This window comes from Crotalus tigris, unplaced genomic scaffold, assembly GCF_016545835.1.
Source record: "Crotalus tigris isolate CLP2741 ecotype Arizona unplaced genomic scaffold, ASM1654583v1 scf7180000019007.31208882:3723066, whole genome shotgun sequence".
In the NCBI taxonomy this organism is placed as follows: domain Eukaryota; kingdom Metazoa; phylum Chordata; class Lepidosauria; order Squamata; family Viperidae; genus Crotalus; species Crotalus tigris.
The window spans coordinates 837579-857158 of NW_024097321.1; the positions used below are offsets into that span (position 1 = coordinate 837579).

Sequence of the window (19580 nt, forward strand, 5' to 3'; positions counted from 1 at the left end):
GAAAATGTGTGCATGCACGAGCATTCGCAAATGGGCACACGCATGACAGCAGCGCTACCACTCCCACACATGCGCAAGTGGGCCACGAGCATCCGGGGCGGTGCTAGTGCCCACATGGATACAGGGCGCTAACACCCGCACGCGTGCACAACTGGGCTATTAGTGCCCGCGTGACACTGGTGGTGGCGCTAGTGCCACCACGCATGCATGCAAATGTGGCCGCTAGCACGAGTGGGCGGGTGTCATGCACACATGCACGCATTCACCAGCCATTCCTGCAGTCTGGTGGCCAACAAGTACCGGCCCACAGGTTGGAGACCCCTGCCATAGAAAACTCAGGATTTTCCATGGTCATCTTCTTTGATTTGAATGGGAAGCATTCAGGAGGCAATATAGATGAATTAAAATCAGTATGACTGGATAATGCATGCAAAACAACTTCTCCATCCAGTTAATCCACTTGCAACCACAATACCGGTCTATGTGTAAAAGGGAGATACTGACTGCCTTGAGAAAAGCTTTGGCAAAGTTGCCCAACCTTTCTCAATGCAATCAGTATCTCTCTTTTGATAAATATTATTCAAGATGAGAAAAATGAGAAAGGATAACAAGGTCTACAACACATCTCAACATTGATTTGATCAACTGACCAGTGCACAGAGGAGATCCACAGCCTCTAAAACAAGCTCTTGGTGTCCAATCCGGGTGACCCCAAGTTCTTCAAGATCCTGATGGGAAATCTGCAATAGCTGAGCACCATTTATCTTCTCTCGTTCAAACTTTGGGACATACTGCTGAAGACAATCATCCAGACCTACATAAAAAAAAAAAAAACAGAGCCAATGTAATCATATTTCTTTATTTATTTTTAATTTAAAACCATGCACATAAATATCCCCACAACTTTTAACCCTGGTTAATATTGCCTAAATAAAACATTCCATGCACCAATTATGCCTAATTAAAAAACTTTAAAAATAAAAGCAGAAGAGGCACAAAAAAACCCATAAAAGCAGGGAAGCATGAAGAATACAAATGTGTGTGCGTTTTTTTTTTTTAAAAAAATACTTACTCGAGATAACCCTGTTAGATAATTCTCAATGCCTCTAAGTCAGGGGTCTTCAAACTTGGCCCTTTTATGACTTGTGGACTTCAACTCCTAGAATTCCTCAGTCAGCGTGCCTGGCTGAGGAATTCTGGGAATTGAAATCTACAGCTCTGCACCTTTCCTTTGTCTCCATTTTATATCACCTTTCCTTTGTCTCCATTTTATATCACTTCTCCCTCCATTAATTTCATATACAGGTTGTCCTTACAACCACTCAGAACCACTTGTTTAGTGACCGTTCAAAATTACAATGGCACTGAAAGGAGATTTTTTTTTCACGCAACCATTGCAGCATCCTCATGGTCACATGATCAAAATTTGAATGCTTGGCAAGTGGCATGTATTTATTATGATGGCTGCAGTGTCCTGAAGTCATCTGATCCCCTTTTGCAACCTTCTAACAAGCAAAGCCAACCGGGAAGCTAGGTTCACTTAACACCTATGTTACTAACTTAACACCTGCCGTGATTCGTTTAAAACATGTGGGAAGAAAAGTCATAAAATGGGGCAAAGCTCTCTTAACAGCTGTCTTGCTTAGCAATGGAAACTTGGGGCTCAACTGTGGTCATAAGTGGAGGACTACCTGAATTACAATCCAGTTCCCAGATCATGCCACGATGACTCCTCTGTCTGCTATTAACTTTAATGATGTGATAGGTTGGGAAGTTATGATAGGGACAGAGCAACACTTAATTTCCAAAGTTGGCAAGCAACAACCTTCATCACCACTTACTGAATTGTTAATACTCACCAACAATACCAAGATAAGAAAAGGACATCCAGATTTGCTTGTCATCCAAGTGGCCATGTGTGACCACAACATTCTCACTCATAATGAAACTAGAGGGAAGTGAACTTTATGCCGTGATGGGATTTAAGAAAGAGCTGATTCCTGGGATTCCCTTCCCCAAATTAACTATGTTAGTAAAGCAGGAAGATTTCAGTTAGAGACCTAAACTGGATGGCTTCTGAATAGTTCTGTGGCTCCCTCACTTCAGGTGCCTGTGAAACATTGTGGATTGCACAGGGTATTTTTACATGTTCCACAGAACTGCAAAAAATAGAACGTAGAAATGCACAATTTTTTGGTGCCTGGAGATTGTACTTGTGGATGGGGGGGGGGGCAGCACTGAAGACAATAGGATACAAAACAGGAAAGCAATATGGAAAGTATTTGGCCTTTGTACCAGAGTAAAATCCATTATTTTTTTATTCCCCCACTGAATTCATAAAGGAGGTTTTTAAAAGGATTTTTAAAGCGTTTATACTACAGCTTTCATGGGCTTTCTGCCATAGTACTGTATGATTAATTTTTATAACTAGGGTTGGGAAAGCCCTGGAAACAACCAAAAAAGGTATTCAGGCACCTCTGAAACCCTGACATGTCTTTTACCCATGGAGTAAAGTTCTTCATCCATCCATCCAATTGGCCATTCCAATAATTGAGGCAGTCACTGTTTTTTTGTTTAGCAAATATAAATTGATTCTACACACACACACACACATCTTATATAGATTCTTAATCATCCAGGTCATGGTTGTTCCAAAGGTGCTTTTTCAGGAAGCAACTGGCCTTTATTGTTTTTTCATTCAGTCCTTCCATTCCTACCATCTAATCCAGTGGTTCTCAACGTGTGGGTCGGGACCCCATTTGGGGTCGAACGACCATTTCACGGGGGTCACCAAACAACGCAGTCCGCCATTTTTCCCCCTTTTCCTTAGCTGTGCTACTCCCTTTTATTCTATTGGCTTTTGAAAGCCAATAGAATAGACTCTCTTGAATAGAGTCTAATTCTATTGGCTTTCAAAAGCCAATAGGAATTGTCCAGGCTGTCTCTGCCCTGCTGAGCCCGCCAAAAGTCCCAGTCTGCAAACGGTGCTGCACCAGTTGAGTAGTCCTCGACTTACGACCAGTTGGGGGTCGCGGCATTAAAAAGGTTGAGAACCACTGATCTAGTCAGAGCTGAAGAAGCTTCTTGAATGAGAAGAGAAATATCTTCAAAGAAAAACAAGAAAGGCCTGTTGCTTCCTGAAAAAGCACCTTGGGACACAAATCTTATCTAAAATTCTCTATGTTGAACACAAGTTGAACACAGTTTTGGCAGCCATTGCCACCCAATTTATTACAGTACTTCTGGCCTGGAGAGCACACGGTCAAATTGTGTGAACCCTGAATAGTTACATAAAACTTTGGGTTTAAGTTATCAGCCTTTAAAAGTGCAGGAGTTTGTGCCTTATTTCATTTAGCACTCTACAGATAACAAAGAAATGGGATAAAATGAAACTCTGGCATGCCAAAGAAAACAATGCAACTGTTATTAATCCATTAGTTCAATGTGCTAAAAGCTTCTTTGTCTGAATAAATTCTTTTCCAGGGCAACAATCAGAAAATCAAACCAGGGCACCTAACAAAGAATCTCTCGACAACTTAGTTCAGCAAAAACCAAGTATCTAACTTTAATTCTTAGGCAAGTTATACAATATATGTGGGCAGCACAAAAATCCAGAACACCATTTTTCAGAACAATATAAGCACTGAATATAAATTCAGGCACATCATCCTCAAACAGGTGAGTATGAAAGAAATCACATCTCATCCAAGTACTAAATGAAGGAGAAGTACCATCCTAGCTGTTTTTATTAAAATGCAATGGATTGTAAAACTTTACAAAAGAACTACAAAAACCACCTTTCTCTCTCAGCACTTGATCAAAGATACAGTACAACAAAATGCTAATGTTTTGGATATGTAAATAATCACTTCTTGGATGTTCCAAAGAAAACTACATTCCTCACTTCTACACCTGCCCCCAAAAAACACTTTCCCAGCCCTACACAAGATTCCACCTTTGCACTGTAGCTGAATTAACAACATTAGAGAACACAATTGCTTCCACTGCATTCTACACCAGTTGAAGCTTCTGGGTGATTTTTAAAAGCAGGCCAAGTACATTGCAATATATTCAGATAACCACTTGTGTACTAGTCACTTTGCAGCTTGGAGGACTTGGGTGGTCTAGATACATGAAATTATATATGTATATATATTTTATGTTTCTAGATCACTATCTCAAGCTGCAAAGTGACTCATACACAAGTGGCTATCTGAAGGCCTCCCTGATTTAGGAGAAGGCACAATAACTGCAAATGGAGTTGCATGAAGGCCTCCTGGGCCATAGCAGATATCTGTTCTTCAAACAGGAGAAATTTAAAAGGTTGTATTGTTAATATTTATAGCAAATCCTTTAGCTTACTCCTTCTTGCAGAATCAATGTGCATGCATTCAAGACCATGCCAACATATACTGAATCACACTGTTTTGCTCATCACTTATATGTCATTGTTGTGATGGCCAACATTATTGGATCAATGCATACAGAGGACTGACAAAACAACAGGGTTTAAACACTGTGCTAAGTCAGGAAGCTTTGCTAACCATGATTTATTTGATTGGCTGAGTCCTTGAATCATGCTAAGCCAAAGACTACAGGTTTTCAAAGCATAGCTTGTTATGTCTGAAGGACACAGTTGAAAGCACAAAGTAACCAAAATAGAATTTTAACTTCTGAGTAATTTCTATGACTGAACTAACATAATAGATTTAAAGGAACAGGACATGAAACTACTGCTGATCCAGTGTGCTAGTTACCTCAATGAGTAACAGCTGAAAACGTCATCTGAGCTTTCTCACCAACAAAACTGGAAGAGACTGGTAGCAGCAGTCTAACTTTAAAAGAGAGAAGGCTGATGTTTCATAAATTCTAGTAGTCTCCATGTGCAACTCCCTTCACTGAAGGGAAATTATCATTCAACAATACCAGGTTAATTAGGTCATGCAAATTATATTGTCAAATGACTGAGAAAAAACTTCCCATTTGATCATTCCAAAGCAGACAAAAAAAAAAAAAAAATAAGGTGTGTGCTATTTCAACAATTTACAGAGAGGTAAAGTGGTTGTTGTTACTAATATTATAGTTATTAGTACATATAAATACTTTGCAGCTGAAATGGGCATTAGTCTTACTTTTGACTAAGAAGCGATAAGCCTCATGTACATATATTTAGTTGGAAACCCAATGAAGTCATTTAAAATTGTGACACCAATCCCTTGCCTTAAAGCAGGACTGAGGCATATTCTTCGAAAAGGTCTAACTATAGATCAACTCTAATAAACAAAAGAGAAATTACAGGTAGTGCTCAACTTACAACTGCAATTGAGCCCAAAATTTATGAGAAATTTGTTAAATGAATTTTGCCCCATTTTATGACTTTCATTGCCACATTCATTCAGTAAACCACTGCAGTTGTTAAGTTAATAACAACTTAATTTACATCCAAATGTAAATCCCATGATCATGGGGACACTGCAATGGTCATAAGTGTGAAAAGTGGTCATAAGTCACTTTTTTGAGTGCCATTGTAACTTCAAACGGTCACAAAACGAACAGACTACCTATATAGCAATAGCACATTATAAAGACTTCAGTTATAGCCATTATTTTGCTTTCAATTCCTTTCCAATAAGGATGAACAGCATGAGGCTATCCAGATGTTGCCCTAACTCTTACTATTCCTTACTATAATAAGACATTTATAATACAACAATCATTGATGTCAATATTAAGGCTGCTGGGAAATGTAATCCAGCATCATTCGTAGGATACAGGTTCCCCATACCTGCAATGTGATCCCAGAGTAACAAGTAACAGAAATGGAAGCTGAGTAAGGCCTGTTATGTTTGGGATTTTGACTCCTGGTTTACTTAATAAAATGAGCTTTAGAAGTACAATACTGCAAGATTAGGAATAGTTCACCAACCTACTATATTCGACCAACACGTAATCTTTCAGCACAACACACGAGCTGGAGTTGAACAAACAAAATGGAAACAAAAGAACATTCACTGTTTTTTTGCAAGCACCTGGTATTTCAAGTTTCAACAAAATCATATACAAAGGCTGGTGGCTTGCAACTATCAGATGCAATATCAACTGAACTAAAGAACACCTGCCCAGAGAAGCAAGTTTGGGCAGTATTTGTGCCACCACAAAACCATCTGGATGGGTATTGCTAAAATATGACACCCATTTAAAACTGAATATTGCCTGGTCAGAATAAGATCCCAAACTGGTGGTTTGCATTCTTTCAGGATTTCCTGAAAAAAGAGAACAGCCAAACTTTTTTTGGGGGGGGGGGGAATACTTCCAATTCCTCATTCTGTATTATTCTGGAGAAAATGTGGTTTAATTTTACCAATTGCATTTTGTAGCGAAAGAAAGATATTTGCTGAAATATTTCAAATACAACAAGAATCTGAAGTCTCAAGAAAAATCAGTCAAAGCAAGTATAAACTAGCAGGTAAACCAAAGGATAAAACTAAGTCATAACTTACAAACCACAATGGCTCAACAGTACAACACATCAGACCCAACTTGCAGAAAACCTCACCATGCAACATTACTGCTCATATACTGTGGAGTTGCAAAGAATTACATTACGATTTCAGTACATTAGAATTAAATGCTTGAGTGAATGGTCATATTGGCGCCAACCTCCAAAGAAAAGCCAGAGCCACATAATGTAGTACTCTCAACAATTGGGAGATAAAAGAGCCTCCTTGACAAATTGTAATACAGGCAGAGCCCTCCTTTAGCAACCACAACTGGGGCTGGTAACTCAGTCACTAAGCAAAGTGTGACAGTGCTTACAAACTTACTTCAGCTTCCCTTTGTTTTACAGACCTGCAAAGGTGTTAAATGTGGTCATTGGTCACGAAGTTATTTTTTCAGCACTGTTATAACTGCAAACAATCATTGTCCAACGCAGTTGCTACACAAAGGTGGGGAGGCCGTCTCTCAAATATCCCAGCTCTAAATTGTTTTAAACTTTTAGACTCAGTCCTGATCCTGTTAAGCCAGTTAAAGACTAGAGTTACACATCCGGCTAAGCCATAATGTTGTTTGATTTCTGACTTAATGTATTGTGAGAACCCATAGCCAACTATGGCTTATTTAAGAATCCATGGCTTAGGCTGTTTTGACAATTTCAGTGCTTTCAATCAGACCATTCAATTGTCTATTGAACTATCCAGCACTTATAAAGCCTCACGCATTACGCAGATACTGGCTTTCTATTCCAAACAGCGATTTGCTTATTAGAAGGTTGCAAAAGGTTGACCCTGGGCCACTGCAAGCGTCATAAATATGAATTAGTTGCCAAATACCTGACTTTTGATCACGTGACCATGGGGATGCTGCAACAGTCGTTAAGTGTGAAAAATAGTCATAAATCACTTTTTCAGTGCTGTTGTAACTTTGAACAGTCACTAAATGAACTGTTGTAAGTTGAGGACTACCTGTACTTCCATCAAGTAGCTTCATTTGTATATTAAAGAGCAAGGAGAAAAAGTTAGAATCTCAAAATAATGAGTTACTCAGCTGCTGCAGGGCCAAGACCCAGTGAAGTATCTTTAGAACTACCTCTGTACTTAATTTCTCTCATCCATAAACTCTATTCAGCAAATCATTTTAATTGGCAAGCAAATTTAAATGTTCTAGAATCTAGAAAAAGAAAATGCAAGTTTGTCCTGCTGGTACCAATTCAATGTTTGCATACTAGCAGGATTTCAGGAACCTCCCTCCTTCAGATCAAACCAACACTCCTAATGATAGTTCAGTATATGAAAGCTCCTCCAGTATACTTTTGTTTATAAACATTAATGTGGTTTGACTTATTACTCAGCTGGGGTGACCAAAGAGGAAGTTTTGTATTTTTTTTAAAAGCAGAAGCATTCCCCACCTCTGCTGCCTACGTTATCACCATTTGTCCCTAAAAATAAACTAGTCCCACCCAGTCTGAAATGTGGAAACCAATATTCAATATTTAGATTCTAGGAGATTTAGATCTATTATACTTTGGATTAGTCTATGGGTCAAGAATCTGCAAATGCTGCATACAGGAACAGAAAAGTAAACATACTTAAATGTCCACACTGCACTTTTCAGTGTACATTTCTATATCCATATGTTTTTGTTTAAATCCAAATACAGAAGTACAAACAGATTAATCCATGAAAGTTTAGGTCATATTTTTTTTAAATGCCAGATTTTAACACGCCATAAGGTATTTTGTGGCTCATTTTTGCTGCAAGAGAATAAAAAAAAATTTCTTTCAAAATTAAGAAAAAAAATATTACTTTAGAAGCAAGGTTTCTTTGATGTGGAATACAGCATTTAGAAAATAATCCCAAGTAATTTAATCTTATTTTGTTGAAAGGAACTACCAGATTTTGAAAAAAGATAAAAACCTCAAAGTCTTTCACTCTTTTTAATGCTTTGTTTATTTCCAAAATTGCCCATGAAGCATTTAAACTAGTGCCATCCAAGAAGACCAGGTTCACCTTTTCCAACTAGAGTTTTATTTATAGCATTCCAAGCAAACATCTGTTAAGTCAACAAATGTTCTATGTTTTAGCCGGTCAAGCCCAAGTTTATTTTAATTTTTAACTGCAACAGCAAAGATTTGTTTATCATATTACAAACTGCTATTTGTACTTCACTCGTACGAGACTTGGGCATCACAAAACGTATCCTTCTTAGTGCTGAATAGTCACACCCTATCTTCTAAGATCATATGTGGCCTGTCATTGAGAATGGATGTTACAAGACTTGTTTATGAATCGCAAGGACTCCTTTGGGTGAACTCTAATAATTAATAGGTTGGCATTTATTCCCATAACGAAATCAGGAAGCTATGTTGCAATGTTACTTGACATGAGGAAAGACCTGGGTTGGTGTGTGAATATCTCCTCCTGCTGAATGACACAATTTTGAAGATTGCTACAGAAAAAATGTTCAAATTGCCATAATGTCTGCCTTCCCAATTTGATGTGATTGCGGATTAGGTGCCCACAGAAACTGTGGTAATACTGATAAACATGTCAGAAGAGCACTATAGGAAGTGCACATTTGCATGTAATGCTTTTGAAATAAAAGAAAAAACACACGCAAAATAGATGCAGTAAAGTAGGCCTGTGAATATAACCCCGATCTGTAGCACCTTAAAGCAATTCCATCTTTTTCCAGGATCAAACAGGGTTCTTTGAAGGTGAAACAACACTCCGCAGCCCTCCATCGAAGCTCCTTTTGGAGATGAAACCCACAGGATACACAGGTAGTCCTTGACTTACAGCCATTCATTTAGTGACCGTTCTAAGTTACAACAACACTGAAAAAAGTGACTTATGACTGTTTTTCACACTTTATGACCAATGCAACATCCCCATGGTCACATGATTAAAGACTTAGGCACTTGGTAACTGACTCTTATTATAACTCTTATAACTAGCAACCAGCATGGGTTTGTTAAAAACAGATCATGCCAAACCGATCTTATTTCATTCTTTGACAAAGTGACTAAATTAGTAGACCAGCGAAATGCTGTGGACATAGTATACTTAGACTTCAGCAAGGCATTCGACAAAGTAGACAACAAGCTACTTCTTGGTAAGCTAGAAAGATAGACAACATCATCACCAGATGGATTTGTAACTGGTTGACAAACTCAATGAGTAATGGTACTACCTCTAGATGTAAAGAAGTAAGCAGTGAGGTACCACAAGGTTCCATCTTAGGCCCAGTAATCTTCAATATCTTCATAAATTACTTAGATGAGGGAATAAAAGGGGAACTCATCAAATTTGCAGATGACATTAACCTGGCAGGAATAGCCAACACCCCAGAAGACAAGTTCAGGATCCAAAAAGATCTTAACAGACTTAACAATGGCCCCTATCCCCTAAACATGAAATTTAATGTGGAGAAAAGCAAGATTTTACACCTAGGCAGGAAAAAAAAATCAAAGGTACAAGTACAGATTAGGCAAAACCTGGTTCAAAACCAGCAACTGTGAGAGGGACCTTGGAGTCCTAATGGACGATCACTTAAACGTGAATTAACAGTGTGCGGCAGCAACCAAAAAAGGTAATACAATCCTTGGTTATATAAACAGAGGCACAGAATCAAAATCATGTGAAGTATTAGTACCACTTTATAAATCCTTAGTAAGACTACATCTGGAATACTGCATTCAATTTTGGTCACCACATTACAAAAAAGATGTTGAGACTTTGGAAAAACTGCAAAGAAGAGCAATAAGATGATTAAGGACCTGGACACAAAAACAAAGGAAGAACAGCTGCAAGAATTGCATATGGCCAGACTAACAAAAGAAGGACTAGGGTGATATGATAGCAGTATTCCAGTATTTGAGAGGCTACCATAAAGAAGAGGGAGTCAACTTATTTTATAAAGCACCAGAAGGCAAGACAAGAAACAATGGATAGAAACTAATCAAGGAGAGAAGTAACCTGATAATAAGGACAAACTTCCTAAAAATGAGGATAATATAATCAGTGGAACAGCTTGCCTACAGATGTTGCAGGTGCTTCATCACTGGAGGTTTTTAAGAAAAGACTGGACAGCCACCTATCTGAAATAGTATAGGGCAGTGATGGCAAACCTTTTAGAGATCAAGTGCCCAAAACTCACCCTGCCCCCTGCTCCTCCCCCCGCTCTCAGGACCACCCACCACCTGCACAGCCCACCGGAGATCGCCCAGATGGCCTAGCAGCACCATGGCAGCCATGCCCCCTGCCCGCGCCCTGCAGCATCATCTACACGCAATGGGGCATGAGGGTAGAGTCTTGCCTAGCTGCCATGTCCTTGGCTGCGCTGTTCCACATGGGCTGCACTCGGGGGCAACTCTCCTCCAGGGGGGCTGCTGGTGAGGAGGGGCCACGGGAGGAGGCGGGGCTGGGGCATGGCGCGTGTGCTCACAGAGAGGGCTCTGAGTACCGCCTCTGGCACGTGTACCATAGCTTAACCACCACTGGTATAGGGTTTCCTCGAGTAGGACTGGAAGACCTCCAAGGTCCCTCCCAGTTCTATTTTCACTGATTGATTTTTATGGCGGTTGCAATGTCCCAGGATCTAGTTTTCCTAACCTGTAAATAGACACAAGGTTTTCATTTAATTTCAACTCCATTCTTATTTCCTGCAAAGAGAATTACTGGATGAACTATACTCTGTAAAATTGTTCTGTTAAATTCATCACTGAAGCAATTTAAGTGCTTATGTTTATGCAAGCTCCATTAATGCAAATATAAATCATTAGGTTCTCAAGAAAGTTGTGGGAAGTGAATGAGAGGCAAATAAAAGACCTGCTGTGCCAGATATGGGACATTATTATGGGGAGTTAATATTCTTCTCCAACTGTACTTGAATTTTATGCAGGCACAATTTCTGCTAGGCTAAAAACCTGCAGGAAAATACAGCCAGCACCCCACCATGCTTCTACTAGAACTGCCTAAATAAATCAATAAGCAGCTTAGCAATGCAAGAATTGTATACCTTTGGAAGCAACTGACAAGAGGGGAGAAAAAAAAATCAAGGAGAGGTCTACATCTTATGTTAGCCATATTATATATATGAAAATTAGCCAGGTTGTGTAGAAGTTAAAGGCACCCAGAAACCAAGAAATTGTGAGCTCTAGTCCTGCCTTGGGCACAAAGCCAGCTGGGTGACCTTGACTTTGAGCCATAGGAAGAAGGCAATAGCAAACCAGTTCCAAAATCATGCCAAGAAAGCAGATTTATCCAGGCAGTTCTAGGAGTCAATACTGACTCAATGTCATTTAAAGGAAGGGAGGGGTCAAAAAGATGCAAAGGTTAGGACTGCTATGTTGCAATTTAGTCTATCAAGGTGGTTTCCATTCAAGATGGTGCTTCATGCTCATAAATGATGCAGTTCACCATGCTGTGGCAACATCATCTGCCTTCATATGTACCTTTGTCAAGGAAAGGGTCTCTTTGAAACTTGTATAGCCCCTTTGCTTATCACAAAGTTATATTAAAGCCTTCTATCATATATTTATCCAATAATTTAAAAAAAACTGAGGGGCAGAACCAATAATTATGACATAGAATAATAGCATATATTAAACAGCATATATTATTATATAGTATAGGCAGACCTCAATTTACGATGGGTTATTTAAGAACTGTTCAAAGTTATGAGACTAAAAAAAAAAAGTTACTTATGACCCATCCTCAAAAGTTATGACTGCTGTACCATCCCCATGATTGTGTGTTCACACTTTGGGTGCTTGGCAATCAGCTTACATTTACAACCAGTTGCAGCATCTTTTAGTCACTTAACAACTATGACAACTCTCTTAACGAACATCATTAAAAATAGTAATAAAATTGAGTTAAGTCGCACGATGATTTGACTTAACAACAGCATTGACTAATGATCAAATTACAAGGCTCTACTGCAGCGGTTCTCAACCTGTGGGTCACGACCCCATTTGGGGTCGAATGACCATTTCACGGGGGTCGCCAAACAACGCAGTCCGCCATTTTTTTCCCCTTTTCCTTAGGTGTGCTACTCCCTCTTATTCTATTGGCTTTTGAAAGATTTACAGCTGCCTGCCAATTAATGGTTAAGACATTAGACTAGAAAACAGAAGATTGTGAATTCAAGTCCCACCTTAGCCATGAAAGCCAGCTAGTTGATCTTGGGTCAGTCACTCTCTCTCTTAGCCCAACTCACCTCACAAGGTTGTTGTTGTGGGAAAAATAGAGGAGGAAGGTGCGCTGGATATGTTTGCTGTCTTGACTTATTTGTGAAAGTAATGAAGACCAGATGCAAATAAATAATTTTTTTAAAAAAAATCTTAAATCTTATTAATAACACCAAAGGCAAGGTAACAGCATCTTAGGAAGAGATTAAGTTACCGTACAGTCATTACTACAAATCCCATATACTTGTTCATATAGGCTGGAAAGTCATGATGGACTTTATTGACTTTCCCCTCTTCCCAAAATCTCCCTAGTCTATGATCATTCCATGGACAGCCAAGGTTGAATATTTTTGTGGTTACTTAACTAAACAGTTCTACAATATTGGTTAGTTGACAGAAGCCTTTCAGTTAACTTCAACATCTGTCAAACCATGGAAACTGATAGACTCACGAGAGATTCAAAAGACTGTCTGCAGAATGTACATGCAGCTCCCCGAGGATTCAATGAAATGCAGATCAGAGATCATATTTGAGGATGCTTTATTTTCCCACGATGATCAGGAAGTTCTGAATATCCCTAGGACAGTGGTGGCGAGCCTATGGCACGCGTGCCAAGGGCGGCACTCAGAGCCCTCTCTGTGGGCATGCATGCTGTTGCCCTAGTCCTAGGTCTTCAGTTGGGTTGTATAAAACCTTTTCGCTTTAGGCCTCCGCTACCGAGTACAAAAAAAAAGGTTCAATCAGTCAATTTCAACTTCAACTAGCGGGGAAAAAAAAAGAACTTGCAAAGTTGGAATTGATTGATCAAACTTTTTAGTCCCACCCAGTCTGCTGTTACCACTGCAGCCACGCCCACCCAATGGGCCACACCCACCCAATGGGCCATACCCACCCGGCACCCGACGATACATAAGTGGGTTTTGGGTTGCAGTTTGGGCACTCGGTCTCTAAAAGGTTCGCCTTCACTGCCCTAGGACAAAACAATGCAACAATGGGAGCACTGACTATTCGATTATCTGAAACTGGTCATCCTTTCTCCTTTGCATCAATGACATTAACAGCATGTCAAATCTTTCTTCCAAATTCTTGAATGTTTTCTCCAAAAGAGATTTTATTTTTATTCATCTCAGGTTGATTTGGAATGTAAAAGACATTTTTTTTAAACTGGCCCTGATTGTTGTAAACTGACAGAAATTATCAGGCATAGGTTCTGTTGTTCTTTGTCACAAATCTTTCCATCCCTCTGATGTTATGGTAGCTGCATGCTTCCTGAACAAAGAAAGACCTATATATGGAATTCCCTCATTATGTATTCCTTACAATTTAGTTGAATTACGGAAAGCCAGAAATGACAGGATTATTTTAAAAAGGACATTCATATACAGTATGCCTACCATACAACTAAGCCAAAAGTCTTCCACTTCACTTGTGAAAAATCCAGCAAAATCTTCTTATCTTTTGGAAGGAAAAAAACTAAATCCCATTTCTCTTCCACCAAACTGAATTAAAATGGTTGAAAGACATGTACTGTGGTCCTTCACTAATAAATTTAAAATCTTACAATAAAGATCCAAGGAAAATATAGATAATAAGCTGGCAGCAATCTGTAATTTCAACATATGGTTAGTTTCAACACTATGCATGACAACCCTATATTTGCAAAGCTGGAGCCAGAATAGTAAGTAAGACAACCACTTAGTATTCTCTCAGGGTACAAACATGTCCCAAGCTAATGGGGTCATGTTCTAAGAACTTTGCTTAATCCTTCTGAAGGATATCTATTGCCCATGAAGCTACACTTAGTCACAGTACTTTATCAATACAGTACAATAGTTTAAAACATATTTATACTTTCTTCCATATGTGTTAGGAATCAACTCACAGATTTCTCAGCTAGCAAAAGCTACAATTGCTGAGAATTCCGAGAATTCCAGATCTAAAATATCTGGAATCTGCTGAGTTGTAGTAAGCGGCTATACATTGCCCATACTAATGCAACATTCTTAACACTGCTATTTTTTGGATTTTTCACAATATATTGAACCATAATCTTAATCCTTTATTTGGCCAAACAAGATTAGACAGTTGTCTCCCAAATGCATTGATTTAAATATGAATGATCACAAAAAAAGCCAACCTCAAAACCAATCAAGCTTACCGTGCTGTACCTAATACTTTTAATGGAGTTCAGTAAATGTATTATATGAGTATTGCCATTATACTGTGTTTTATATACTGTAATTAAAGTTTTGCATCTTAAAAGCAGGCATAAGCTATTAATGCAGATAAGTTCCACTGCAAGCCTCTACTACTTCTCTTACTCTTTATTAGTAATGGACCAACATATTTAAGTAAAGAAGAAAAGCTCTCTAATGCTGGAGGATGTTGCTCCCAACATTTTGCTTATGGCCTTCTACCTGATAACCAAAAAGAACTGGATGGTCCAAGAAACAAGACCAACCATATTTCAGAGAACCTAAAGCAGACATGTCAAACACAAGGCCCGGGGGCCGGATGTGGCCCGCGAAGTGGTTTCATGTGGCCCGCGAAGCCATTCTGGAAACAGTGAGGGAACGGCCCCCGCTGTCTTGGCCCTGGCCGGTCGGAAGGCAATGTACAATTTTGTGGTGGCCATCTATGCTGAAACACATTCAGTCTTAGCTCCACAAGGCCGTCTAGAAACAGCGAGGAACCAGCCCCTGCTGTGTCAGCCTCGCCCCCTGGGTGCAGGCTGGGGAGGTGTCACCCTTTGTGAGGAATGAAGAAATGGACCATGACTTGGCGCTTGCCCCAGCCCCGCCCCCTTCTGCCAGAGACCTCAGATCTGTTCCATTCCTGCCCAGGCCCTCACAGGAAACTTTCACACGAACAATGTAGAGCTGGCCATGCCCACCCAGTAGGCCACACCCACTCCATCCACACCCACCCAGTAGGCCACACCCACCCTGGCCACACCCACCCAAGTCCCCCCCCCCAAGGGCAACCGCAATGCTGATGCGGCCTTCAATGAAATTGAGTTTGACATCCCTGACCTAAAGCAATATGCAAATTGATGTTGATTTGAAGTCTACAAAGATAAAATGTATACCACCCCAATGCACAAGTTAATGGATGTATCCATTTATTTCCTTTTTTGAACCACACAACAAACTAGACAGCTTCTAATTAACTGGCATTTCATCCAAATTGGGAAATTATGGATGACATAATTCAATTTTGACACTATTTGCATGCATCTATATCTTCTGCCAGATACTCTAAAATGTTTCAAGTAATATCAATGGTATAAATTATGCAAATAAATTATATACATTTGGATATCACAATATTCAAATGTAACAGATACCTTCCCTCACCTCTGAAAGCTATTCCGTTCATTTAATTTTCTTCCTGCAACAGAAATAATTACTGAAAGGTAACAAGTTTTTATGGGATGAAATCTAAGGATCTGAAAAAACTCCTTAACGAAGAAAACAAGCTATAATTTTTCCCATCCTGAAAACTGTTTTGTGACACAAAAGTCTTAAACAACACCCAAATAGTTAAGATACAATTATTCTTCCCCTGCATTAAAAAAAGTTCACTTTATTCCAAGAATGGAAAATGGATAGTGACTGAACAAAATCAAATAGAAACAGAACACCCAACTTCTATCCTGGATGGTTTCATGCCAATTGTTAAAATTATCAATCTGACTTTCATTGGTTAGGCCAGGGGTAGGCAACCTTGGCTCTTTTATGACTCGTGGACTTTAACTCCCAGAATTCCTGAGCCAGTTGGGTTAGGCCTTTGGAGAACAGCAGCTGATAGACTAAAAGACGGCTATCCATCAGCAACTTTCCTGGCTGATGATGCAAAGATCCTTCAGCATGTTTTTAAGGGGGGTGGAAGAGAACTCAAGAAAACAAAGGAAATTCTCTACAGCAGAACTGAAACAGAGCTAGCTTTCAGTGTCAAAGGATGGGAAACAATCTCTCAAAGTTTGAGAGTGTGCGAAAGTGCCCTCACAAATTGGGAACACAAGTTAAACAATCGTGATGCAGAATGCAAGGAAATCAAGGTGTTTTTTTTTTAATCTTTGTCCCATATAAATTTTGCAACTTTTGGAAGAAAAGGCTATGATGTAATTGTCTCAAAGAAAGGAGGCAGTAAACGCTAACTAGCCATTTGTGTAACTTTGTAGCTTTATGATAAAATATGCTTACTTTGGGGAGTTTTTGAGTCAGTTCCTATTTGGAATAACATTAAAAAAGCATCTTTAGTTAGGCCTATGCGGTGCTTCAAAATCAAAGAGAAAGAGATGCTTTGGAGCACACTGTATCTTTTCTTTCTATAATTGCAGAGCAACCATAAACACATTTAATTTAAGAAGGTGTTAATAAATACTACAAGCACCCCCTTTTCAGTACTCCAAAACAGCTTTTTCCCTTTGAATTCAAAGCACTGCACAATCCTAATTTTGAACTGTTGAGTTGAAGCAGCACACTGACTCTTTAATTAAAAAGCATTAGGAGACTTGTGTTCAAGTCCTCCTCTTATCCAGAATCTCACTGGATAACCTCAGATTATTATCTCTTGATTTAACCTTCCTTGCTTGATTGTTTGTGAAGAGAAAATAAAAGGGTCACATATGCCATCTGAGCAATCCCAAGAATTTTTTTATACACCTAAAAATATAAGTACAGGTTCCTGCAGGCAAAGCCAAAAAAAAAAGTATCTTATATCTGTGTTACAAGTAGTGTCCTTTGATTGACAATTCAAAGAGGAACAACTAAGAAATATATGCATATTATCTTTTTATATATCTAAAATGCTTGATTCAAATATTGCCCATCTGGCCATTTTTGCTGAAAAGGAAAAAAAAGCCTTTACTTGAATGTGTCTGAAAAAAAAAACAGATAATGTGTAGATTTTAAGTTGTTTGCATATATTAAAATTATATTTAATTGGAAAAGTATTTTAAAGAAAAGAACATTTTACTGTATCTTTAGTTCTTCTCACTTCATATTATCTAACAGATTTTTATTGTGTATTAATACTATTTTATTTAATACTTTTTAGGATCTGCTACTTTACCTTACTTAGAGAGCCCAATTATACTGTCAACAGTTCTGGCAATAAAATAGGAAATTCAAAAGTAGGGATAATTAATTGCCAGTCCATGTGCTAAATCCAGTCACCATTTCATTTGGCCCAAAGTTTGATCCAAGTATTTACTCCACAATTCAAGATATTCATATCCAATAGAAAAATAAAGGGGGGGGCAGCGAAATGCCTATTTGTTCACAAGCTGACAGCCAATGAATATGGGCACCCTATGGAAGTCATACTGATTACCATCTAAATTTGGCTTGTACCTTAACCAATCTCACCTATGAAACGTCAAATGAAGACCAGAGGTGGGAAGGGAAGGGGTTGGAGAAAGAAATGATAAAAGTACTATTGGAGAATCACACTGCAAGCTCCATTCCTTTGTATACTGTACATGTCATAATATTACATCAGTATATGAAAGGGTTGTTTTGAATAACGCATTCTATAGATACCTCCGACTTCACTAACATCTATAGCTTTTTTCATTTTCATTCCAAAGCAAGGCAGCAATTACAACTGTCTGCGCAGATACTTAGTGCAGGTAAATACCAACAAGAAGCTGTCTCACAGAGATACAAGCTAAATTCATATATTCCATTAAGCCATGATGAATTTTCTTTTATTGCTATCCAGCCAATTATTGTTTAAAGTGTGGTTAAAGAAGTGATAGCTGAACACTCCGTGCGAGCTCAGTCACAAACATAGGAACCAAAACACACAGCTGACCCAGATGCAATTTCACAACTAATTTATTAAGACTCTTGCAGATCCTAATTATACCTTTTGTAACGTCAGGGGATTGCCCTTCTGCCTATTTCCCAAGATGTTTATATTATCACTTGCCAGTAATATCTTATTGCATTATACAAACAGGCTAGTGTACAATCCTCCACCACAAAATAGAAAAGTTGGGAATGTCAATGTTCACTAATGCAAGCATGTATCGCAACCAGGTTTCATAAATAATCACTGTTTATCACAGTGCTTTCTTCATTCTGCATTTTAAAATACACTGGTCTAGGGTAATGTCTAAATCCAACCAGTATCAAAATAAAGGTATCAAAAGTTAGAGCAAGGATTTACTGGCCTGACCCAATATTAAAAAACTAAGTAGGATAGTAGCTGATTAGCAATTGGGAAATTGAACTACTCTGAGATGGCAATCAATCAATCTGTCAGTCAGTCAACCAACTAATCAATCAATCAATAAAATTCCTTTCCCAGAAAATAGAAAGAGTGAATTACTTCGATCCAGTTGCAAAGAAAACTACATGTACCTATGAGGTCACCAGGAAGCAACTTTATTCAGAGGAGACTTTAGCTCAGATAAATGATGGAGAACCTTTGTAGCGTCCAGTGGTTGTGTGAAGTATTTGGAAAAAAGAGCTATCAAAAGCTGGGTAATGATGCAACAGGCAGAGCTGGAAATTTTTTAAGTCACGATGAATCCACATTTGAGGTAGTTTTCTTCATTTAAAATATACATTACGGTTCATGTATGCTTCCCACTTCATTTAAAATATACATTACGGTTCTTGTATGCTTCCCACTCAAAATGGGCATCCATCTTATGGAACATCCCCTCCCCCCCAAAGCAGCATCTCTATTTTCTCGAAGTCCCTCAAGACTTCAAAAGCTGAATATGATATCAGGCCTGGGGATCTCAGGGCACCAACAAAATCTTGAGATGGTTCCATTATTGCGGTTAATATCTAATATCTTTATGCCTTATACTTTTTGATCTGCTTATTGTTTATATTTTTGTTGTACACTCCTCACATCACTTTTGGTGAGA

At 38.8% G+C, this 19580-nt stretch overlaps 1 protein-coding gene across 1 annotated transcript in view; it reads right to left on the minus strand.

The window, feature by feature from the left end:
• CNKSR3 (CNKSR family member 3) overlaps nt 1–19580 on the minus strand; it is an 81655-nt gene that overhangs the window by 49206 nt on the left and 12869 nt on the right. Inside the window, exon 2 of the mRNA XM_039358258.1 lies at nt 651–814. Within this exon, the coding sequence (XP_039214192.1) occupies nt 651–814 (164 nt within the window). The remainder of the gene's footprint in view (nt 1–650; nt 815–19580) is intronic.